The 24594-nt window shown below is 34.7% G+C and overlaps 9 protein-coding genes and 1 pseudogene across 10 annotated transcripts, besides 4 other annotated features; 5 read left to right on the forward strand and 5 right to left on the reverse strand.

Moving 5' to 3' along the window:
- Positions 1-1825: part of a mobile genetic element that runs on past the window's edge.
- Positions 1826-1922: 97 nt separating this feature from the next.
- Positions 1923-18182: a mobile genetic element.
- TVAGG3_0967610 (uncharacterized protein) lies at positions 3163-3537 on the reverse strand (the record flags this gene model as incomplete). The annotated part of the gene is made up of 1 exon (XM_051253605.1): positions 3163-3537. The coding sequence occupies one exon, from the start codon at positions 3535-3537 to the stop codon at positions 3163-3165; it is 375 nt and encodes a 124-aa protein (XP_051079179.1).
- Positions 5466-5816, reverse strand: TVAGG3_0967620 (uncharacterized protein; the record flags this gene model as incomplete). The annotated part of the gene is made up of 1 exon (XM_051253606.1): positions 5466-5816. A coding segment is annotated over one exon (351 nt), but the record flags the coding sequence as incomplete, so codon positions are not given.
- On the forward strand, positions 6234-6636 carry TVAGG3_0967630 (uncharacterized protein; the record flags this gene model as incomplete). The annotated part of the gene is made up of 1 exon (XM_051253607.1): positions 6234-6636. A coding segment is annotated over one exon (403 nt), but the record flags the coding sequence as incomplete, so codon positions are not given.
- On the reverse strand, positions 9766-10694 carry TVAGG3_0967640 (keratin-associated protein family; the record flags this gene model as incomplete). The annotated part of the gene is made up of 1 exon (XM_051253608.1): positions 9766-10694. A coding segment is annotated over one exon (929 nt), but the record flags the coding sequence as incomplete, so codon positions are not given.
- On the forward strand, positions 13150-13973 carry TVAGG3_0967650 (organellar and viral DNA polymerase type B; the record flags this gene model as incomplete). Its single annotated transcript, XM_051253609.1, has 1 exon — positions 13150-13973. A coding segment is annotated over one exon (824 nt), but the record flags the coding sequence as incomplete, so codon positions are not given.
- On the forward strand, positions 14416-15497 carry TVAGG3_0967660 (organellar and viral DNA polymerase type B; the record flags this gene model as incomplete). Its single annotated transcript, XM_051253610.1, has 1 exon — positions 14416-15497. A coding segment is annotated over one exon (1082 nt), but the record flags the coding sequence as incomplete, so codon positions are not given.
- On the reverse strand, positions 15723-15950 carry TVAGG3_0967670 (uncharacterized protein; the record flags this gene model as incomplete). The annotated part of the gene is made up of 1 exon (XM_051253611.1): positions 15723-15950. The coding sequence occupies one exon, from the start codon at positions 15948-15950 to the stop codon at positions 15723-15725; it is 228 nt and encodes a 75-aa protein (XP_051079185.1).
- Positions 18183-18954: 772 nt separating the features above from the next.
- On the reverse strand, positions 18955-21116 carry TVAGG3_0967690 (positive regulation of GTPase protein; the record flags this gene model as incomplete). The annotated part of the gene is made up of 1 exon (XM_001328597.2): positions 19645-20703. The coding sequence occupies one exon, from the start codon at positions 20701-20703 to the stop codon at positions 19645-19647; it is 1059 nt and encodes a 352-aa protein (XP_001328632.1).
- Positions 21117-21608: 492 nt separating this feature from the next.
- Positions 21609-22913: a mobile genetic element.
- Positions 21705-22833, forward strand: TVAGG3_0967710 (annotated as a pseudogene). Its single transcript has one exon. A coding segment is annotated over exon 1 (1129 nt).
- Positions 22914-22968: 55 nt separating the features above from the next.
- On the forward strand, positions 22969-24126 carry TVAGG3_0967720 (spectrin binding; the record flags this gene model as incomplete). The annotated part of the gene is made up of 1 exon (XM_001328596.1): positions 22969-24126. One exon carries the CDS (start codon positions 22969-22971, stop codon positions 24124-24126), a length of 1158 nt encoding a protein of 385 aa, XP_001328631.1.
- Positions 24127-24237: 111 nt separating this feature from the next.
- Positions 24238-24274: a mobile genetic element.
- The last annotated feature ends 320 nt before the right edge of the window (positions 24275-24594 follow it).

A 24594-nucleotide genomic window follows, 5' to 3' on the forward strand; every position in this document is an offset into this window, starting at 1 on the left:
TAACTCAGAAAACGCTACTGAAACATCAACACCAAGACAGGATGTAAATAATGAACGTCCAGAAGTTAAGGAGGTTGCAAAAGCATACCTGGAGAAAAATACTACACAAGTTCTTGAAGCAGAAAAGCATCTCAATTCAGACAAAACACCATCTCCAACTCCTGAAGCATCAGTTCCTCCAGCAATTGGTGGAAATATACCTTCAGTATCACCATGGCAGAAATTTTATGGATTGTTTAAAGGAGCGAATAAGGTAATGGATGCTGCTGAGAATCTCCAAAAGTTCAAGAATGAAGTCGCAACTGGTGCAAAGGAAATAGAAGAGAATGATAAACAAGCTGCTGAATTAGCTAAACAACAAGCTGAAGCAACTAAACAAGCAGCAGCTCCTAAACAATCTATATCTAAGTCTCAAAGACAAGGTCCTGACCCAAGTGCTAAAGTCAAACAGAATCCAACACCACCTGCAGCAGAGAAGTCCAAGAAGGACAAGGACAAGAAGAAGGATAAATCAAAGAAGGACAAGGACAAGAAGAAAGATAAGGATAAGAAAAAATCGTCAAAAGATAAAAAACATAAAAATTTATCCAGTAAGAAATGAGTCAAGTCATTAAAGCATCAACTAAACAAAAGTGGTTAACTGAATATATAAAAGATGGTAAGGTTCCTGATGGATATTATGTACATACAATGAAAGACGGACGTGTACAGTTCCGTAAAGTCAAGCAACCTCTCAATGATGAACAGATCAGAAGGAAGATCTCATTGTATGAAACAAAAATAAAGGACTTACAAGCTAAACTCGAAACCCACGATACTTCTCAAGAAAACTAGGCATATCTTTAACATGACCTTCATTAATATTTTTCCTCCAATACTGTACTTCCATTTGTGACAACCTGTTTGGATTACCTTCACGCATACCTCTACCTGTCACTTTTCCTGTATTTTCGTTCTCAAACGTAACATCATACTTTACATCATTACCGACAAGTTCATGACCATCAATACTTTTAACAGCACCGTGTCTTCCTTGATCTAAAGTTTCTCCTTGCTTTAATCCATGCTCTATTTTTGTCCATATCTGATAACGTGGATATCTTGCAACACTTCCATCTTTTGCTCTTAACAAGTATGCACTTGTATCAACTGAATCAACTGTATAATAAGAAGGATCAAGATGTCTTCTTTGTTGGTTACCTTTACCCCATGTTCTTGGTTCAACTATGACTTGAACTTTTTGACCAGGTCTTAAGTTATAAAGGTTATTTTTTCTGACATACTCTTCTTTCAATCTTTGCTTCTTTATATATTCCTCATTATCCTTTTCTGTGAAATCATCAGGCTTTTGTTGTGTGCTTGAATGATATTCAGTGTTGTAGTCATTAATAATTTGTCTCATTGTATCTGCAGTGAAAGGTGGTGTTTTATCACCTTCTTTGAGGTTTAACTTCATATGTAACATAGTTCTAATAGTTCTACAGAACCTATTAATAATACCTAGTATGTTATGATTGTATTTCTGTGTCGTCATGTGCTCAATGTTATGACTGACCAACAGATCTCGAACATTTTGTGTCGTATAAGCTGGGTCTTCATCACTAGTAAGTATTGTAGGCTTCATTTCACCTGTAGCTTGTGAAATGAACTTCTGCATTGCACTTAGAACATTGTTTGAGTTCTTTTCACTCATTGGGAACGCATAACCTTTTCTACTGTTTACATTGATGAACAAAAGAAAATATGGTGGTGTTCCACCAGGATTCTCAAATGTATCGAATTGATAAGCTCCCATATCAGTTGAATATATTGGTAGCATCAAATCCTCTTGTATTAAAGTTTTTTCTTGTTTACCAACAGTCATTTTTTTATTAACGTTAAAGTCTTACAGGCATTGAGTAATCGCTATAACCATCATGGTCTGCGAATTCATGTAATCTTGATGCATCAGGTTCTTTCTTCGTTGGTGCATGAAACCTTGCTTCATCATAAAGGTTCATATAATGGTTTGTCACGTTTGGGGTAGACCCAATTTTTGCATATTGAGGATATGAGTAATGATACACTAAGTTGAACCCATTACTACCATCATCAACATATATCTTTGGTGGAGGTTGTCTTATTAAATTCCTTCCTCTTGGGGCTTTGAGTTGGACGATCTGATCTAGATCATTGTAAACAACTCCTGTTGCAGTATATTCTGTGTTGTTCTCTGGGTTAATGTTCGTCATTTATATGAGAATAAAACAATTTTTACTCATAACAAATGAGATCGAAGTCAATTCTTTATGGTGCAGCTAATCTTCCAATTGAACCAACAAGCAATGTTGATTCAAGAACAACTAATAACATTGTGATAAAGAACTATCCATCTGGTACAGTAAGTGATGCTCCAACAGAGATAAAAAAAGAGGAAACAACTACGAACTCAGAAGCACCAATGTATCCTCCTCCTTTAAGTCCATTAACTTCCAACCTGACCTCATCGAGATCTGTGGAGACTTCATCGAGGATTGGTGTAGAAGAGTATTTACTTAGTATATACCAGAAGATACTTCTAGACCAAGACAAAGAGCTCTTTTCTAACTTAGTGAGCAAAGATCAGATCTTACTACCTAAGCCAGACTTGGAAGAAGTTGTTCACAGAATGACTGGGTTCAAGTGTGAAATAGACCTACTGGACCCAGACATCACATGTTGTGGTATTCCACCACCTTTCTCAAAAATAGCTCAGATCAGAATCATTGATGAGAACAATATTGCTCAAGAGTTTAAGTATGCATATAATGCACAATATACTGAGTTAATAAGTAGGTATAATTTATGTCTTAAGTATGTGATCGTTTAACCGAAAAGTGACATTTCCAATGAGCCAAAGACTACAAAGGTTCTTTGACCTAATTGCTGAGGAAGATGAACCAATATCTGTAGGTAAAGCAATGAGAGTTCATCACAACGTATTTGGTGAAGAAGATCCCTTCTCAAATCCCGAAGAAGCAATTCTTACCATGTTCATAATGAAATGGTATGAAAAGCATCGTGAGGTTGAAGTTTCATACTACACGTTCTTGTATGAGTTAGGAAAATATAACGTCAAGATGAAAGAATATCTTGAAAAGAGAAACAATGAATAAAACTTATCGTTTACTCAAGTAATTATTTTTAGTACTTTTCGACGTACTTTTTGATCTTGTCAAGAGCTTCGAGCATCTGCTTCTTTGCATTGTGCTTGGCGAAGATGGCTTGCTCAATGGTGAGCTCGAAGGCTTCTTTACCGATCGGCTGGTGTTCGCGAAGATCTTTGAGTGCATCAAGAACTGCAGTGTACTCTGATGGTAAATGGGAGCCATCAATGAGTGTATAAAGGATGAGCATGTACTCCTGCAGTAAGTTCTCCTGTTTCAAGCGGGACTTGAACTCTTCGCGGAGATCTTGAAGCTTTTGGAGCTTCTCAGTGGCTTGAAGGTAGTCAATGATGACCTTCTCTTGTCCCTCAAGTGCTTGTGGGAGGAAGTGGACATAAGCTGTTGACTTCATCAAAAATGAAGTGGTCATGACACTTTTTAAGTTAATGTCCGAGCCATACAGTGATGTCGAAGCAGCACATGAACCAAAGAAGAAGTCTTGCTGGGAAAAGACAAAGATTGTTGGTAACGCAATCCTAGCCATTTGTGTTGTTTTGAACTTGATCGTACTTCTGATCTTGTTCTACAAACTCAACAGAGGTTATTGTCTCAAGTAAACACTTATTTTTATTACCATATAAATGATTTTTACCAAACCTCCTTTACCTTTCATAGGTAATAAGTCGAAGATCAGGAAAGATCTTATCGACATACTCAAAGACATCAAAGGGGATTATGTCTTCGTTGACCTATTTGGTGGTTCTCTCTATATCTCTCATCTGTTGCATATTATGTTCCCAAAAGCAACGATCATAGCTAACGACTATGATAACTACGTTGATAGACTGAAACACATTCATGACACGAATGAAATACTTAAGGAACTTAAGGAGAGAATAAATGTTAAGCCAGATGAGAAAATTCCTACTGATCAGAAAGAGATCGTCAGAGAAGTTATAAGTAAAGCTCCATACATAGACTGGGATACATTATGTTCACGTCTTCTCTATTCTGGAGCATACAAATACTATGATCTTGACACATTAATGAAGAAAGTGTTATACCTCAGATATACTAACTTATTTGGTGAAAACATAGATGACTATCTTGAAGGTTTAACTATTGTTCATAAAGATTGGAGAATACTCTTCAATGAGTATAAAGATCTTCCCAATGTTTTCTTTATATGTGATCCTCCATACTTCCATACTTATTCTATACAGTATGGAGATGAATGGACTCTTAAAGATACTGTAGAAACCTTTGATGTCCTTAATTATCCATCTATTTACTTCAGTAGTGATAAATCTTATACAGAAGAACTTATAGAGATATTGACAAAAAGATATGGAGAGAAATTTCCTATGAGAAAGCATGTTATAGATAGAGGTTTAATTAATCCTAACACTCAGAAAAATAATGAAGTAATATATGTCACTTTTTCTGTTAATGGAGAAGAGAAAGATCAAGAAGATAATAGTTGATGAGGGAACTGAAGAAGCGACGACATTCATCTTTGACGACGGAAAGCTCACATTCGTTGTCGATAAAAATGGACAACACTTACACAAAAGAAAGAGACCAAGAAAATTTTTAGATCTCCCAAAAGCTAGGAAACCAAAGGAACCATTTCCAGTACCAGCCGTCCAAGAACCAGAGAGACTTTTGATACCAAAACCTGTGGTTGACAAATATGATCCAGATCAGTTCTTCCCAAAAATACCAAAGTTAGAATAAAAACTCCTTTATTTCTTTAGTATTATATAATAAGTCTATTAGTAAGCTCTGTTCTCGTTCTGTTCTGGTATTTTGACGTCTTTTCATGGTCTCGCATAATAAGATCATGAACTTTTTCTTGAGATACTCGAAGAGCTGAGGTAAGTTATCATATTCTGGATATGTAGGAAGCATCCCTGCTATCGTAAGTGTTGTATCAATAAGGATTGGACTTATATCGGAAAAGTCGAGATCTGGAGTAGAATAAGAAGGTAAGTCTCTTACATGTAGGTAGTCATTATATGCTTTACGCATGAGACTGAGTTTCTGGAGCACAACTATGAGACTTTGGTTCTGACGTTCAAGTTTGCTTAAAGTTCTCTCCAAGCTTCTGTAATAAACGTCAACCTCTGTAAGAGCAGATATTTTTGCATTGATCTCGGAGATCTTTTCTTGAACTTCACCAAGTTTGACCTTAACTGACGTTTGAGCTCCCATCATGTTTTCATCAAGGTCATTCTCTATGTCATCAATGATATCTTCCCATGAAGTCATGTTTTCATCATTGATCTTAACGTGAACACTCATGAAAAAAATGTCATGTAAAGTATAAATGTCAGATTTTTACTCTTGAGCTTCTTCTCTCTGGATTGACTCGTCTGTAGGGCTTAATGTGCCATCACGTTCGACCAGAAGGTTCTGCTCAGGTCTGTCAAGGAGCTGTCTGTAGGTCGTGAAGGTTTCAACGAGTCCTTGGTAAGGAGTTTGGAGATCAACATCGACCCATGGGTGTTTGCGTAAGAAAGCAGCAAGGCTTTCACGCTTGGAGTCAATGACATCTTTCTTATTGGTTAATCCTTCTTCAAAGCTTAGGATTACTCCTGCAGTTGATTCAAGTCTTTGGATCTGGCGTCTGGAAACCTTGGTGAGTTGTCTTATCCTCTCGTTTCCAAATACATGCAGGAGATATGCAGAAATTACTTCATTAAGTTCGATTAAACAAATTGGATGAAGATCAGTCATGGCTTTTGTAAAGCAATCTTTTGTAAAGCTGTCTTTTGTAAAGCAGACTTTTGTAAAGCAATCTTTTGTAAAGCAATCTTTTGTAAAGCAGACTTTTGTAAAGCAATCTTTTGTAAAGCAGACTTTTGTAAAGCAATCTTTTGTCAAGACGTCTTTTGTAAAGCAAAAGTATTCAATTTTGTGAGAAAATGCTTTTGTAAAGCAGTCTTTTGTAAAGCTGTCTTTTGTCAAGACGTCTTTTGTAAAGCTGTCTTTTGTAAAGCAGTCTTTTGTAAAGCTGTCTTTTGTAAAGCTGTCTTTTGTAAAGCTGTCTTTTGTAAAGCTGTCTTTTGTAAAGCAGTCTTTTGTAAAGACATAACCGACGACCGAATGTCCCAAGATGGTACAACACCAGCTCCAGCATCACCAACACTAGATATGATGGCAATGATGATGCAGATGATGCAACAGCAAACCCAGCTTATACAGCAAATGCAGGAAAAGAAAACTTTCAATAAACCTGCAAAGAACTCACAAGATCTTGAAGCTGGACTCAATGCTCTCAGGAACGACTACAAGAGAGAGCAGATGACGTTTAGGAAGAAGGGTGATGAAGATTATGAGAATGATCCGATCGAGGAAGACGAGATCAAGTCCACTGCATCCACAAAGACCCTCCAGGATGAAAGAGATGATGAGGGATTCCTTACCAAGTCTCAAAGACTCTTTGTCCTTGAGTTCTTCACGATCTCTGCCTTGAGATCTATGAGGAATTGGAAGGGTCGCGTTCCAAGTGGCTCAAACAAGCGCGAACTACTCATGACCGCAGTACCGCTCACTAAGACAAAAGTCCAGCTCATGGACTTTATCCTTTCCGCTTGTCCCGACGAGATCTAAGATCTGATCAGAGTAAAAACTTACATTTATGAGCTAAGCTCAGTAATAATTAGTTGTTTATTCTTTCTTCTCATACTTCTGTGCAAGGTTTCCACGGAAGAACTCAAGCAACATTTGGATCTTTCCAAGCTTTCGACCTTCTTTTTCGAGGTCATCCTGGTAAGTTCGGAATGCGTCAACGTGTGAGCTCGCATAGAATGCAGCAACAACAACCTCTTCTGCACCTTCTTTGCTGTCAAGTGGCATGAACTCGAATCCTTCCATTCGACCAAATAAAAGTGACAAAAATGTCAATGAGACCCACTCGTTGCATAGATGCTAAACCTGGTCCGAAGATGCAAAAGTTCTTCAGAACACTCATGTCTGACCAGAGGGAGTACGGTCATGAAGAGGTCATACAGATCTTCGATCAGTGTGTACCAAAGCCTGAGAATCCAGACGAACTCTTCATGTAAATTTACTTGCTTCAATGGAGAGATGAGAGACCAGGTATGAAACTCAGACCAATAACAATCTTTCCAGGTTTCTGCAATTACCTAGAACAAGCATGCCAGATCAAATGGTCTGACACCATCTTCCTCCAAAAATAAACTTTATCGTTTATAACACTTCAGGATCTACATCTATTTCTTCTGCTTCATCCTCAATGTCGATCTCTTCGACAGGTTTGATAGCAGCTTTGAGTAAGTTCTTACCCATTGTCTTAAGTTCAACTGGGTTATATTCTTTGTCTTTACTCTTTGTTGATTTCGTGAGATCTACATATAAACAATAACTTTTAGTCTTGTCAAGGTTTATTCTCGCTGAGAAATGGTCAGGAATGTTTATAGCTATCTTTTCAAACTTGAGTAAATTAGCTAAACCTTCATTTGTGTATTTCTGCTTATCGACAAAGATCATGATCGGACTTGCACTATAACCATACTTTCCTTGACATAATGTTTGTGGTAAGCATATAAGTAGTCTCTTTGCTGTTTTATTTTGCTTCTTCACTTCATCTACAAACTGTTGGATCTTAAAGAACTTTATATGATGTTCAGACATCTTTATATACCCGATAAAAAGTTCAGATAAAAAAATAATTAGCTATATTTTTATTAGTGCATAAATGAGTCTTTCTTTGAGATTTTCTGATGAAGATCTAACTTTGGTAAGATCTTTAAAAGATGATGAAAACATTCTTTCTGTCATTGATGAAGAAAAGAAATACTTCAGTAATGATGTAAAAATAGAGCTACTCATTCATACTGAGAAACAGTTTGTGATCGTGATCTTGAGTTAAGCAGCTCTGAACCAAGCGAATACAGTCATAAATGGTGGTAAGAAGTCTTGACCTTTTCCTGTTGCATCTGTGATTCCAGCTACTGTGTGAGTATGGTTTCCTGCAGATCCGCAGAAAATACCTGTACTAACATCTCTAGGGTCATCTGTGATATCATATCTATTCATACCTTGTCTATCAGAACCTGCTGCAAGATTTGTATAACCTCTTTTTGTCATTGAATGTGAATGCTCTCCATTAGTAGATGTTGTTGCACTGAACCTATGGGAGTGTGGTGGAAGGTTTTCAACTCTGATAGTCTTTGAACCACCAAAGTCCATTGATGAGTTAGAACAGTAAAGAAACTGATCAACAATCGGTTGCCAAACACCTCCATAAAGGGTTTGCGGGCTTGTTGAGCTCATTGATGTAAATATAGAACCAATTGGATACATCATGTCAAACATGTTAGAAGGTCTATAAGTATAATCTACTGTGGTGACATCGTTCAAATAAAACTCAAACGTATCTCCAGGATGAATAGTTAAGTTTGTTCCATCTTTTTTGTGGAACACAAGTTCAATAGATTTACCATGACTCAATGTATAGTAACTTGGACCTTTTTCTGATGGACCAATGTTATAATTTATAAATATTGCAACTTTACCCATATCATTATTACCAAAGCTAACTGTAATGCTTTCAGGTATTCCATTGTTTACAGATGCATTAGAGATCTTTGAGATCTGTTCATTAACATAAGTTTTGTCTGCTTTGTTGTCTAAAGAAGTTTGAAGTGAATTTATGTCGGAGATATTGTGTTTATGAGATTTCAAAACTTTGTTCGTTGCGTCAAGTTCATCTTTGTCAGCTTTACTTTTAATAGCATCTTCAACGGTTATTTTTGCCTTAACTCTCAACCTAAATCTTGGCTCAACTAATACACCGTTAACAAAGAAGTATGAAGCATAAATTTCAGCGTTATAACCAAATGATTGTGGTGCTATACCTGTGTCATACTGTACAGTACAGTGTATGTCATAACCTTTAGCACGAATGAATTTATATCTTCTTTCATTAACATTTTTCGTATTCACTTTTTCACCCTGTGTTAAATATCCGTGGTAGTCCGTTATAATCTGTTCATCTGAACTTATATAATGAACATGGTTCTTGTCAGCTTTCTTATCTAACATTGCTGGTAGTTCATATACTTCGAAGTTTCTGGCATGACCTTCAATGTTCGTACATTTACTATCTAAACTGTTAAGAGTATCTTTTACGCTAGTGCTTGGATCTTCTTGTGGAGCACTTGAACCTAAAGTATAGTTCAAGATAATGTCATCAGCTCTTATTTTCTTGATTTGAACTGGTTGGTCATTATCAGCTCCTATTTTATTGATTATAACAGGTTTGTCTTCTCTTGAACGAATTGATTTAACTGTCAAAGGTTCAGTGAACTCATTATTTTTCAAAGGAAACAATGTTGTATTGATGTTTTCACCATTAATATATACTTCTTTTGTATCAATACCAGATGGGAATGAAACTCTTTCATTAACTTTAACTGTTGTACCATCACCTGGGTACATATCTTTCTCTGGACCTTTGATTGTCTTAAGTATGACAGACTGTGATAAAGTATATTCTTTAGATGCAACTTTACGTATCTCTTCGTCAACATAACTTTTGTCAGCTTTGTCTGCAATCTTAAGTGCAGTTCTTCCTCCATTATTTTTGTTCTCCTCAACTTTCTTCGCTAATTCAGCAAGAATGAGATAAAGATAATCAGTAAGGTCATCAGTACCAGACATATTAATATTATTGTTCTTTCTTGATGTATTAGCAACTTTCACTAAGGTCACAAAATCAGGGTACAAAGTACTTAACGTAGAAATGATTGTTTTTGGTCCAGGATCTTTCTCTTCTTCATCATTAGCATCACGTGGCATTGGAATTGGTTCCAAAGGTCCAGTCACATCAAAACTCTCAAGTTCCATATAACCTTCATTTCTGAATCTTTCTATATGAGTTATCTTCTGGAAACTTGTTTTAGTCTTTTCAACTAAATTTTTTATTCCATCCACAAAACCTCCTTTATGATTTGGACCAAGATTACCCAGAGTGTCAAGAACAGTATCTATACCTTCTTGACTTTCAACAAAAGCCCAAAGAGCATTTATTTGACTCTGGAGTGATATCCATGAGGCTGCAGTAGCACCGGCGTTTGCTATGGCAAAGATGAATGATAAAGGGTTGAACTTAAGACCAGATTCTTTATCTTTGACAATTTCAACGAAGTCATTGATATTTTTCTTCAAGTATTCCTTAGTCAGAAGAACTCCATCGCCAGCTATACCAGTTGCTTTTGTCTTTCCTTTAACATCAAATGTGATTGGTTTCTTCAATAAAATAACTTCTGGTGTTGTACTGATGCTATCATTAGTGGAGAAAAATTCTCCGACATGACTTGCTAAGTATTCTTTCGTCAATAATGTTCCATCACCAACAATACCAGTTGCTTTTGGACCATCTTCTGTGAATGTCAATGGTTTCTTTAACATAACTTTATCTAAGTATATTGCAATACCACTATTTTGTACTTGTTCATGACCTAATATATAAGCAAATGCTGCGTTTAAAGCATTATACAATGTATCTTCTTTAAATGTTAATTGACTGTTTTCAATCATTGGTATATTGAACAGTGTAGACCTTGGGTCAAAATGAACTCCATGGTCAATCGATAATAACCGTTTAACATGATATATTATAGTCTCTAATGCTTCATTAATATTTACCTCACGAGTTTCTTGCAAACCATTACTCGCCATACATGAAAACATATAATCTCTATCAGTTGTGAAGAATGGAGCATCTAAGTAATTATTCTCTACTTTTGTCACACGATTCTGTAACGCTTGAAGGTATTGATTTAAGTCTGTTTCAACAATTGTACCATCTGGTTGCTCGATAGGTAATATACCAGGACCGATGGTAATGTCTTCATCAGCACCTTCTTTATGTATGACTAAAGCATTATCAGTAATTCTGAGAGTATATTCTTTATATTGAAGTACGCTAGACTTATAACATTCATATGCATATGGAACAACACTCATTCTTTTACTACATATAAAAATGATGTATTATCTACAATCGACTGATCCTAATAACTACGGGACAATACAGTTTCAAGCAGATCCTAACATGGGGCATCCAAGTAAGATAAAGATGAGAGTAAAAAGTGTCAGTACTATGGCGAACTTTATTGTTTGTGACGAAACAGATTATTTTGTCTTACAGTTAGACGAAGATGGAGAAGAAAAGGTGTGTACATTTAAGTCAGCTCTTTCATTTGATATGGATACTATTGTATCAAAACTACAAGAGATTGTAACAAAACAGTTTGATTATTATAACAAGAAAAAAGGTCAACATAATGTAACAGTTTCACTGAGTGCTACGAATCAACTTATATTTACGTCACAGGACAAAGGACATAAAGTCTATTTAAAAGATGCTTCACATAGAGCAAATCTTATTTTAGGTGCATATGGAATAGAACTACCTATTGTACATAATTATTATCTACAAATGCCAAAACCACCTATGCTCAACTTCGGGTATCAGTTATACCTTCGTTCATCAATGTCTGTCATCTCTGGGTTCAATAATATTGACCAAGTTGATGATCGAAGAAAGATCATGTACAGATCTACATGTTATAACATCAATGAGTTCTGGATATCTGGTAAACCACTTATATGTAAGGAATCCTCACCATGGATAGATGCATTTCCATGGGAACTAACTAATGTTACGTTTACCTTAGTTGACTTCCAAGATCAGCCTGTTCGATTATTGTCACCAATGTTTATGGTGATAGAGATTAAACCAGATAAGCCAGAAGTTAGAGAAACCAATGATGTCAGTGATGATGATACAGAATCTTCGTACGATTATGATTACGATGACGATTAAAAAAAATAACGTATATTTTTTTATCGGTTATAAAAGACCAACATGCTCAATGCTATAAAAGGATTAGTTAATAACCTTTCACCAGAAGATAAGAAAGGTATGCTTGATATGTTTGGGATCAAAATGCCTAAGAAAGCTAAAGACATTACCAATAAATTAGCTCTGGCAATTAAGAATCAAGGAGGTACAGGAAGTGTAGCAGATATTTTCAAGAATGCTAAGAGCTTCTATGATGACTACAATGGTATCATGAATGTTCCAGCTTCAAATTCCCCAGTTGCTTTAGATCACGATCAGAGATCTCATAATAGAGCGTTAATGGAGATGCAACCAATATACTCAGACCCTCCACCAAAGATTGATGAGAGCGAATTAGCATACAAAGAAATACAGAATGCCTTTTACGTTGTTAAGAACATTAATGGTCAAAAACTTCCTGATGAGAAATGGTTAGACCCAATAACTAAAGCAGGAGAAAGATTCATTATGTTTAACATTGACCAATACAGTCCAAGAGGAAAAGATTACTTCAACAAGATGTTTCCAAGAGTTATGGCAAAGTTCATTGGACAGATAGACCTTTTCAAACAGAAGTGGACATTCTATTACGACTTTGATGAGAAGAGAAACATTTTGCGTCATTTGAACATCAATACAATGGGATCATTAGTTCATCAGTTACTTAATGAAGCTCCAATAGCAGAAGTACAAGAATTAGCATCTAAAGTCCTTGAATCAAACTATGACTTCTTCCTTTGTAGTATTCCTTCGTTAAGGAAGATCGAGATCTTTGACTATACAGCTTATTCAGATGTTGATGCTTCTGCTTTGAGAAAAGGAACGTACACACCATATAAACTCACAGCTGAAGAACAAGTTATGTTAGATACGATGAGAGCAGCAGGTCAAGAAAAGATCGCACTCAAGATCATCAAACAAAACCATTCAAAGAAGAGAAACAGGTCACGTAATGGTCAGCTTTGGACATGGACATGCAAATTACCTATTAACTTAGAGAGGTATCAGATCTTCAACGAACTTAATGCAGAGACAGCAAAGAAGATGATGAAAGATTCATGTTTCATCTACGCTTGTATTCAAGCTGGTGTTGACGAAGCAACAATTAATCATATGAGGGAAATCATTCGTGTCAAAGATTTTCCAATGTCAAAGATTAAGGTTATTGCCAAAGAAACAGGAATAAGGTTCCATGTCATCAAATACAACGAGAAGTATTCAAATCATTCATATACTTATGAACCAGATGAAGAACCAAAGATGACAGTAGAACTTTTATTAATGTATGACCACTACATGTTGAACGAAAAGCTTCCAATAAGTTCAATGTTCATCAAGAACTATGAAGATGTTTGTAAGTTGTGCAAGGATTGGACTTTAGAGAAGAAGATGTTAGTTAACAGAAGATATGAAACAAGGTATGCAATTAACTCAAAGTTAGTTACACCACTTGCAAAAGTCATTGAACTCTTGTTTGCTAACAATTATTTCGAACCAATTAGAACAGGAGAACTTTGCACATACTTCACAACGATGTATAATGAGAACCTTGAAGAAATGATTGACCTCACATACAATGAGCGTTATTGCGCAAGGATGAAGAAAGATTGGAGTTCAGAGACGAAGAAAGACATGAAGTTCCCAAGAGAACATGTTTTCTTTGCTGACTTCGAAGCATCAACTGATGGAAACATTCACAAAGCATACAACATTTGTTTCATGGAAGATGACGATGATGGTTATACATCAATTTGGGGAAGTGACTGTGCGTCAAAATTCCTCGAAGCTTTACCAGATAAGAGTTTAGTTTATTTCCACAACTTATCGTACGATGTCACTTTTCTCATGTCTCAGTTAGAAGAGATTACAGGAACTCCAATCATCAAAGGTTCACAAACGATGCAGATACAAGGAAAGTACAAAGGAAAACTTCTCTGCTTCAAAGACTCTTATGCAATCATCTCAACTAAGTTGGAAAGATTCCCTGAAATGTTTCACCTCACTAGTGGTGAAAAAGAAGTTTTCCCATATAATTACTACACGGAAGAGTTAGTTAATACAACTAAAGTTGGTAACATCGATGATGCCATGAATCATGTCAAAGATATTGAAGCTTTTAATGAGAACATTGAGAAGATTGAAGATTGCAAGATTGATGATGAACACTTTGACATGGAAGTTTATTCGTCATTCTATTGCGGTCAAGATGTACGCATTTTACGAGATGGCTTTCTTAAGTTCCGCAATGACCTCATGACTGAGTTTGAAATAGATGCTTATGATTATGTTTCAATAAGTTCTATCTCAAACAAACTCTTTGAGAAGAGAGTATATTGGAAGAACGGTAATCTCTTTGATCTTGCAGGAAAACCTCGTGAATATATTTCCAAGTGTATTCAAGGAGGAAGATGCATGCTAGCTGAGAACAAGAAGCAATACAATGAAGGAGAACTCATCACTGACTTCGATGCTGTATCATTGTATCCATCAGCAATTGCTAGACTTTACTGTTTAGAAGGAATTCCAAAAGTTATGACAGAAGAGATGAAGAGCAGTGAATACTTGTTGGAGCATCTCTTTGATGATGACCAAGCTGAACCAACAAAGGAAAAGTTCATCTCAGGATTTTACTGTCAGATCGAGATCTTGTCGATCGGTAAGAACTCAGCATTCCCATTGATTGTCGTCAATCCTGACATCAACCCTGACTTACATGTTGCCAGAAGTTCCAATACATGCTGCAAGATGTTCGTAGACCACATTACGCTTCAAGATCTGATCAAGTTCCAAGAGATCTCATGCAAAGTCATTGATGGATACTATTATGATGGAAAAAGGGACATGACAATAAGGAATGAAGTTAAGAAGCTCTTCGAATTACGTGCTAAGTATAAGAAGGAAGGTAATCCGATACAAGAGATCATCAAACTTCTTTTGAACAGTATCTATGGTAAGACGATATTAAAGCCCATTGACAAAAAGATTCGTTTCATCAAGGACAATAAGCTCACTGACTATATCATTAAGAACTATAATGACATACAGACAATAGAGTTCATCCCCGATTCCGAACTTTCATGTGTAAAGTCATTTAAACCTATCGTTCGTCACTTTAACTATTGTCCATTAGGTGTTTCAATCCTTTCTATGTCCAAACGAATCATGAATGAAGTATTCTTCACAGCAGAAGATTTGGGCTTGAAGTTGTTCTATCAGGATACAGATAGTTTACACTTGTATGAGAAGGACTTAGATAAGTTAGCAGAAGAATACAAGAGAAGGTATAACAGAGAACTCATTGGAAAAGCACTGGGTCAATTTCATTCAGACTTTGCAGAGATTACTGCAGGACATATGTCTAAGGCACAAAGATCTATATTCGTTGGAAAGAAGACTTACCTCGACGAATTAACCAATGACCTCAAGGAAATTGCTTTCCACTGTCGAATGAAGGGAATCACACAGGACGTAATTGCACTTACTGCAAACCAAATGTTCCCAGATGCGATACAAGTACATTATGACGAGAAGAAAGGTTTGTTCTTCCCTGAGAAAGTTGGGGAAAAATATAGCATCGTGGAATTGTACAAATCTCTTTATGAAGGTGATGAGATAACCTTTGACTTGTGCATTGGTTCGAAACCATGCTTCAACAAAAATAAGGACTTCACTATTTCAAACGAAGTCATCTTTTGAACGTAAGTTAAAGTTCTAAACACTTACTTATTATTTTTCTTAGCTTCTTCCTCTTCTCTCAATTTCTTTGCAATCATTCGTGGATTCTTTGCGCGTCCAGCTGCTAATGCAGCTAATTGTTTCTCTGTGAGTTTACGCTTTGGTTTAGCTGGTTTCTCTTCTTGTGTTTGTTCTTTTGGTTTGAGTTCATTAAGTATTTCTTCACGAAGTTCATTCTTGAGTGCTTCTCTGTCGAAAGTATTCTCAGTCATTTTGTTAGGAGTAAAAAATTTTATTAGGATAGAAATGACGTCAAAACTTTCACCAAGTGAAAAGCAATCAATCATATTGAATGAAGCTAAAGGAATACAACATCCATTATATTATGTTTGTCATATGAAGAATGGTTCAGTTCAAGTTAGAAAGAGAAAGGCACCATTGAATTCACCAGCTCCTGCCCCAGCTCCTGTTGTTCAAGAAGCTCCTAAAGTTGATGAGAAGAAAGAAGAAGAACAAGCATATACTAATAAAATGTTGTTAGAGATGATGACAAAGATATTAGAACGTAACAGTGTAGTTAATGAACCAAACATGGACCCAATTGAACGTGAGAAGGAAACTAAAGAGAATCAAGAATATGTTCAATCAATGGAAGAGAAAAGAATACACTTCGATGATGAACCAGAGCCTGAACCAGAACCTCCTAAACCTCAGCCACAAATAAGACGAATAATCCCAAGAATAAGAAGATTGTAAATTTTTTATAGCTGAGAAAGATGTTGAACGATAACCTCAATACATACAGTATTGCTGATTCCATCAGACAAGTAAGATATTATTTCGATCAAGTTGATGGGGCAGTTCCTATTGGAGATACTAACCATAGATATGTCCCAACAAAAGTGCCAGCTATGCCGACAAATACTATTGATAACGGTTATATTACATTTAACATATCACCACCTGGTGAGAACATGATTGACTTATATAATACGTTCATTAGTGGTTATGTCGATGGTGAGTGCATAATTACAACAGAAACTGAACCAGCTGATGAAAAAGTTCCTAAATATGATGGTGAAGTATATAAAGAAAGAGCTGTTGAGACAGCTCCTACAGGATCAAATGTTACAGCAATTAAAGCAATTGATACTAAATATGCTGGTGGCAAATCATGTGCACATCTTCCAGCAATTTGGTTGGGATACATTGATTCATTCTATGCTGTTGAATCATATCAATTAATCGCTAATGGTAAAAGTGTTTATACACAAGATAATGCTAGAGAAGAAGGTTACATTACTTCTACTGCATCTACAACAGAAGCTATTAAGAAAGTTGATGTATTTAGTAAGGCTAGACATAAAGATGTTTTCAATAGATGTGATACAGTTCGTTCTGGACAGATTATTGAGTTCAATAAACCAATTAGTGGTGCAACTACATTAAAGTTCCACATACCAATCAAGATTGACCTAAGAAGATTCCTAATACTTAATAACATTAGATTCCTTCCAGCGTTTGCTGGTAACTTACAACTTAAGGTTAAGTTCAGTATTGCTGGTATGGTTTGGACACCATTAAGTTATCAGGATATTCTACCATTACCGAACATGCAAGCCAATGTTACAAGCTATATTCCAATCACTAATCACTTCACTCCTATCTATGAAGGTATCAAAGTTATTGATACTGTAACTTGGAATGCCGATAAGAGTACGATATCATTTGGTACCAAGTTTATTAAGTTCACTAAGAAGAATGCAAACTTCTTTGAAATGATTACATACTGTAACTCATTCTCTTTGGACCCTAACATCTATAGTGATTTGGTGACAAGATATTCGGCAAAGACTCTAAACTTCCCAATCAAAAGAATTGACTGCATTACTATGGATGGTTCAATGGCTAAAGGTGAAGGAACTCCTTGTACATTCACGGCAGCATTTACTCCATTATATGTGAACACCATTTATACACTATTTAAGAAAACACCTAATTATAACACTACCTATGAAAATCCATTGTTTGAACAAATTCAATTGAACTGTGGAGCATATGGTAACATACCCGCTGAGGCTCAAGCATCTAATGATCCAATCTTCTATGAGATGCAGGCAAATGCCACTAACAATAATAACGATACTGTTGGCTTCAACTATGATGTCATGAGGTCTATCACAACCACATCAGTCCCTCAATTTGGAATCGAGTCAAATGACTTAGGTCATTACCTATGTGGATTCCCTTGCGAAACTGATTATACATTCCAACAGGGTCAGTTATCTAATTCACCTATTACATATAAGCTTACAGTTAAGCCAACAGCAGAGTCTATTAAATATACTGAGAAACCAGTGTTATGCTTCTTACGTCACGTTTGCCTCTCCATACAGATTAAACAGGTGGGACCACCTATCGTACTTCTCGACGATTATGATTTATCAGCCCCTGCTAGTGAATAAAGGTTAGTTTACATATGAACGTTTATTTTTACACATATATGCGTACATATGCGCGCCCGTATGGTGTCAGTTTTCTGTCACTTTTTTCATTGTGTCGGTGACTGTAGCTGTAGGCTACAGGCGACGCACAATGTATACTGTACTCGAGGGCGTATAGAAATGCAACGCATGCGTAAGATAGGATTCTTACAACATGAAATTGCCACACTGGGCGATCTTTTGGAGTTGGGGCCGAAGGAATTTCTTCACCGTCCATTTTTATTGGCAAAGATCGAAAAAGCTTTGAAAATAATTTTATTATGATTTATTTCCGTTATGTAATATGAATCATTTGGGCATCAAATATTTTTGAAAACTATCTGAAATCCATTGAATATCGATGTATAACCGTCACATCACATTGAAGAGGGATTTCATATGAATAAAAACGATGATCATTGGCAACGATGATATTTTGTTATTGATCATCGTTTATGTTATCCAAGTATTCAATTTGATTTAGAAGTTTTCAGAGTTCAAGATAATTTGGACATAATAATAATGTATACGTATATGAGCAGTATCTGTCGATAAATTATGCATTGTGAGCCCTCTCAAAAACTATGGTTTGATTGAAAAAATAAATTTAAAATTGAACTATAAATTCTATTGTTTATGATATTTTTTTTAATTCTTTTTTGAATATAACTATTCTAGGAAAGTAAACGCTATATATCGTTGCAATATTTTCTGACACTTCACAATTCTATGAATATACAAAAATTTGACCTTGAGATAAACATTTTGATTGCGGTATAGTGCTGAGCAAGATTTTTCAATCAAAATTGAGAATTAATTATTGATAACTATCATCTTACGTTTTTACAGCTCTAGATAAAATATCGCTATGATTCAAATATATTTTGGATGTATATTTGCGAAAAAAAAATTTACATTTCATCAAAAATAAACTTTGAATCTTCAAACAATATTATTAGATGATTCTCATATTTTGGATTACGTTTGCTATCACTCACCATATTTCAATCAATCCATTTATGGCTCATTAACTTTCTTTTTCCGCATTTCCGATTAGATTTAATTAAACAGTCTCTTAAAAACAAATTTAATGCTATATTAGTATTTCATAGCTAATACTAGTCGATTTACGCATTTGATTAAGGTTAATTGACCCAAAATTTTAATCAATTTCTGTAATTTTTGAAGAAAGTTCATTATAAATTCAAGATGTTCAACGTATTCATATTAGGCAACATTTCTATTATAATAGTTCTTCTGTATATCCCTTTTGAATTGTAATCGAAAAAAATTGAATTCAAAATCTATAAATCACCAAATATATGATTTGCTTTCCCACGAAAATGATAAAATTGTTTACTAAATTTATACATTTTTACAAAATTATCATAAAATTTTAAAAAAACAAGACTAATGAAAGTAAAACTATAATTACTAGCATGATCTCTTCAATAACAAAGAGAAAAAATATTCGGTTGAAATTTTAATTTGGAATTGGGACATTTTTCTTGAGAATTCTTGCTTTTTGTGCTCGAGCGAATGCTTCGAACTCAGGAGTTATTTTGAAAGGGTAAAACACGTCCTTAACGACAACAATTTTATATGCTTTATATAAGTTGTCGAAAATGGTTGGATCGACTGTTGTAGCGTTTAATACACTTTCTCTCTTTTCTTTTCTCATGTTAAGAGTAAGAATCGTCTTTCCTTCGCAATATTTTTCGCAAATTTTTTTGTATTCTTTTTGGAGTTCTTGGACATCTGTGATGGATCTGAAGTTTTGTACATCCTTAAAGAATAGGTAGGACTCCCTTGTATTGCGATGCACTGTATAATTGTAGAATAATCTGGATCCTTCTGGATCATTAAGGAAAAGTTCGAAATTATCTAATACATCGATACCAAATGTAATTTCTTCTGGCTTGATAGATGCAATACTGATTGGATAACAAAATGTAATTGTAAAATCGTAAATTGTAAGGAAAACTATTAAATATTGAGGAATTATGTCTAAATAATTGTATTCTGGTTTGAGCTGGATCATTCCAACAACAATATAAATTGGTGCGAATATACTCCAGAGAATATTAATTAAAATTAATTCTTTGTTGATTCTAATTTCTTCATGAGTATCTTTGAGGACATATGCTGTTATCCAAAGTAAGATCGAGCATATTGCAAAGCCGCACAAAACGACAATGAAGTAAAAATCGGTAATTCCTGATCCATAATGGCCCCATTGATTAACTGGGTATAAAATAAGGCGTATTGCTCCCCATGTAATTGATATTGCCATTATAATTGCAAAATATATGTTAAATGCATAGGTATTTACAAATTTGTAATGTTCGTAAAGAGTTTTCCAAATTGAAGGAGGCGAATCTTCGTCCAGTTGTGCCAAATGATAGTTAATGATAAATTGAAATGCTCGAAGTGGGTATGGGATGATATGGAGAGGTAAAAACACCCAAAGATTAATGTGAGTAAAAAGATTTGGGAAGTTTTCCGGACCTAATATGATTTGCCATTCAGCAACCAGATTCATTAGATAACCACCGATTGCTGAAAATAAAATTAGCCACTTCGATCTTGGCTTAATATAACAACTTCGCTGTATATGTGGTCTAAAGAAGAATACAATATTGATAATGAAGAAAATAGTCCATAAAGGAAGAAAATATATGAGCGGGTATGATATTGGATCAGAACTATCAACAATCATTTGATTTTTTGATTTATTTAAAAATGATATTTTGTTTTAAACTCTAATGTTGTTATATATTTCAAATTCATTAAGATATCATAAGATTCATTTTGTGATCTCTAAATTTCCGCTTTTTCAATCATATAGATCTTATTTTATTCAATGTTATTATGTCATTTATATGCATGAGTCTATGTTGGTACATATTGCTATAGGAAATTTCCTATAAGCCTTTTTAGATGACGAGATAAAAGCTATTGAACTACTCCATAAATTGAATATCCATATGTTGTAAACCTTTCAAAAATTAATTTACTTTTTTAATGGAAAAAGAGCATTATCAAGACTATTTGGATCTTTTTAGTGAGTACGATGACGTTTTTAGGGGACTCTTCAATCTCAATACATTAAACCTTGATGAAGTCAATCAAATTTACAAAAATATCAAAGAAAAATACCTCGATACCAAAAAAATTTTTCCGCTTAGTTTGTTGTTGTTGATAAAAGAATATGCATTGTATAGAAATCGTTACTTTAAATCATACTTCGAAATTTTCAAAAACATTTTTCTGACTTTCACATTACGAGCATTTATAGGATTTCCGATATTTTCGCCTATTTTTATTACAAAGAAACTGGTAATTTTATTTTTAAAAGCAATTTATTTGATGAATATGAACATCTAAATTATTCATTGGAAGTCCATAAACAAAACACAATTGAAAGGGCTATCATGGATGATGATATAGGGTGTCCAAAGGTGCGTTTAGCACAGCGCTCTATATGAGACTATTAAAGGAGATATATGCTGATTATAAATATATAATAAAAAATATGAATATATGTATATGATGAGTATGTTGTATTTTGGCGCCATGCCGGGATATAAAATGAATTTTGAGACAAGAGGCGGTTTCGCGGGAAATTTTGGTGGGATTTTTTTCATTTTTTTAATGAATCATAAAGAAAACATCCTCGCTCTTGCAAAAAAATGCAAAGACTGTAAAAAAATCTACGAGACATTGGTAAAATGCTTCGGTATGGATGCTCCTAGCTATTCCACTGTAACGTATCATGTTAGGATGTATCACTTCATGAACAAAAAGGCGCCCATCATAAAAATTGACAAAAAATCGCCGGATCAAAGAAAAATCAAAGCAATTCTTCAAGCGCTAGATGAAGACCCAAGAGCATCACTCAGAAGGATAGAGGAGATGACAAAGATACCACGTACAACAGTCAGTTATTATCTGCACAATTATTTGAACTACAAACTAGCGTATACACGTTGGGTTCCGCACAACCTTAATTCAGTTCAAAAAAAATCTAGAGTCCAATCTTCGAAAGAGCTCCTCTCTATATTGGGTGCGTATCAATCCAAGAAGTTTCGCTTTTTAGTAACAGGGGACGAGTCTTGGTTTCAATATGCAACAGAAGCCAAAATCATGTGGATCCCGAAGGATGAAAATCCGCAAACATTCCCGAAGAAAAAAAATTGACACACCAATGATGATGTTGTCGGTTTTTTGGGGCGTGAATGGCATCATCGCAATTGATATTCTTCAAAAACCTAATACGATGAATGCTCAGTATCTAATTGACAATGTTCTTACTCAAATTATCAATTCTGATGAGTTTGAGAAATCCAAACAACAAAAACAAAAGTTTGCAATTCATTTTGATAATTCAAGAGTTCACAAAAGTCATAAGGTAATGAATTACTTGGTGGAAAACAATGTCAAAGTTGTTCCAAACCCAATTTATTCACCTGATATTGCACCCTCTGACTTTTATTTATTCGGCACGCTAAAAAAGAGAGCTGAAGGACGCGAATTCGCGAGTCCAGATGATCTTGAAAATTTTGTAAGAGAGCAATTTGAGCAATTTTCTCATGATGATTTAAAGCGTGTCTTTCAAGCCTGGATCGATCGCTGCGAACGCGTGATTGAATCCAATGGTGATTATATTTAAATAAACTTTATATATATGTAACTTGTTTATTTCTATTCGCAGTATTCAGGTTTGTGCTAAACACACCTTTGGACACCCTATATAATATCGTTTATATCATTTTCAGAAAGGGAAGGATTTGATCCAGATAAAAGTATGAGAAGTGATTTTTATATTACTTCGTATTCTTTACTTGAATTATGTTGCTATTATGGAGCAATCAAATATTTTAAGTTTTTAAGAACAAAATTCAAAACTGACATCACACGGACTTGCCTTAATTATTCATTTTTAGGTGGAAATGCAGAGATCATTAATGAATGTTTAAAAGCAGTTTCACCAGGCGGTTATGCCCATGCGTGTGCGCTAATGACACATAATATTGATTTTGTTACATATTTGATGAATGAACATGATATCATCCCTAAACCTTATTATTGCGGTTTATATTGTAATACCCAATCCTTATTTATTTATTTAGCTGAAACCAAAGATATTTATGAATGTATCAAATACTCACCAATATTTGGTATTCCCTCACTTTGTGAATATCTGCTTTCGCACTGGCCTGACGTTGAGATGAAATCTGGAGAACATCAGGGATCAGCTCTTCATAAAGCTGCTGAATATCATTATACAGAAATACTTGATATTTTTGTTCGTCATGGCGCTGATATAGATATAAAAGATTTTGATAATCAAACACCTCTTCATATATCAGTAAAAGAAAGTGACCTTGAATCAATTAAATTTCTTGTTTCTCATGGTGCAGATGTCAATGCAGAAGATAATCATGGGAATTCACCTCTTCATGCAGCTGCAAATGGAAGAAATAAAATGATCGCTATGCTTTTTATTTCACATGGTGCAGATGTCAATGCAAAAGATGATGAAGGGATTACACCTCTTCATTGTGCAGCAAAAAGTAATAGAAAAGAAATAGCGGAAATTCTTATTTCTCATGGTGCAGATATCAATGCAAAAGATTATAAAGGAAATACACCTCTTCATTATGCAGCAGAAAGTAATGGAAAAGAAATTGCCGAAATTCTAATTTCTCATGGTGCAAATGTCAATGAAAAAGATGATGCGGGTGGAAGAACACCTCTTCATAAAGCAATGTTGAAAGGTGGTATTGATCTGTTAGAATTTCTTATTTCACATGGTGCAGATGTTAATGCTAAAGATCATAATGGGGAAACACCTCTTCATGATGCAGCGTATATAAGTAATACTGATGTAGTAAAATTTCTTGTTTCTCATCCGATTTTTCGCCCCAAGTTGACTATATTTTCATTTTTATTTGAGATTTGAAATCCCTGCGTAGTATATAATATCATGAATATCATAATATTTTTCAATGAATGAATTTAGGAACCTTTTTTTTAATTCTTTTACAATTTTCAATATTAATCAGTATAATTGTAATAAACAGAAATTCATCAAAAGTGACAGCTCTCAATTTTTTGACATTTGTAAATTCTAAATTGAATGAGAAAAATGAAATAATACTAAGCATAATACAATATTCTAGATTTAATTATAATTAAGAAAAAGTTAGTTTTGAGAGTACTTTTCATAGGCATATAGAATGAAATCTTCTGAAAAATAATATCACATAAACTCATATTATTTTCTAATATATAACTATTTTATATAAAAATCAAATTCAATGATCTTAAAAGCGAAGGATAAACCTCAAAATTTACGAATATAATGAGTGGGAATATAATGCTTATCTATCATAAAACCATATGAAATATCAATTTTTGCTTTACGCCT

This window comes from Trichomonas vaginalis, chromosome I, assembly GCF_026262505.1.
Source record: "Trichomonas vaginalis G3 chromosome I, whole genome shotgun sequence".
In the NCBI taxonomy this organism is placed as follows: Eukaryota; Parabasalia; order Trichomonadida; family Trichomonadidae; genus Trichomonas; species Trichomonas vaginalis.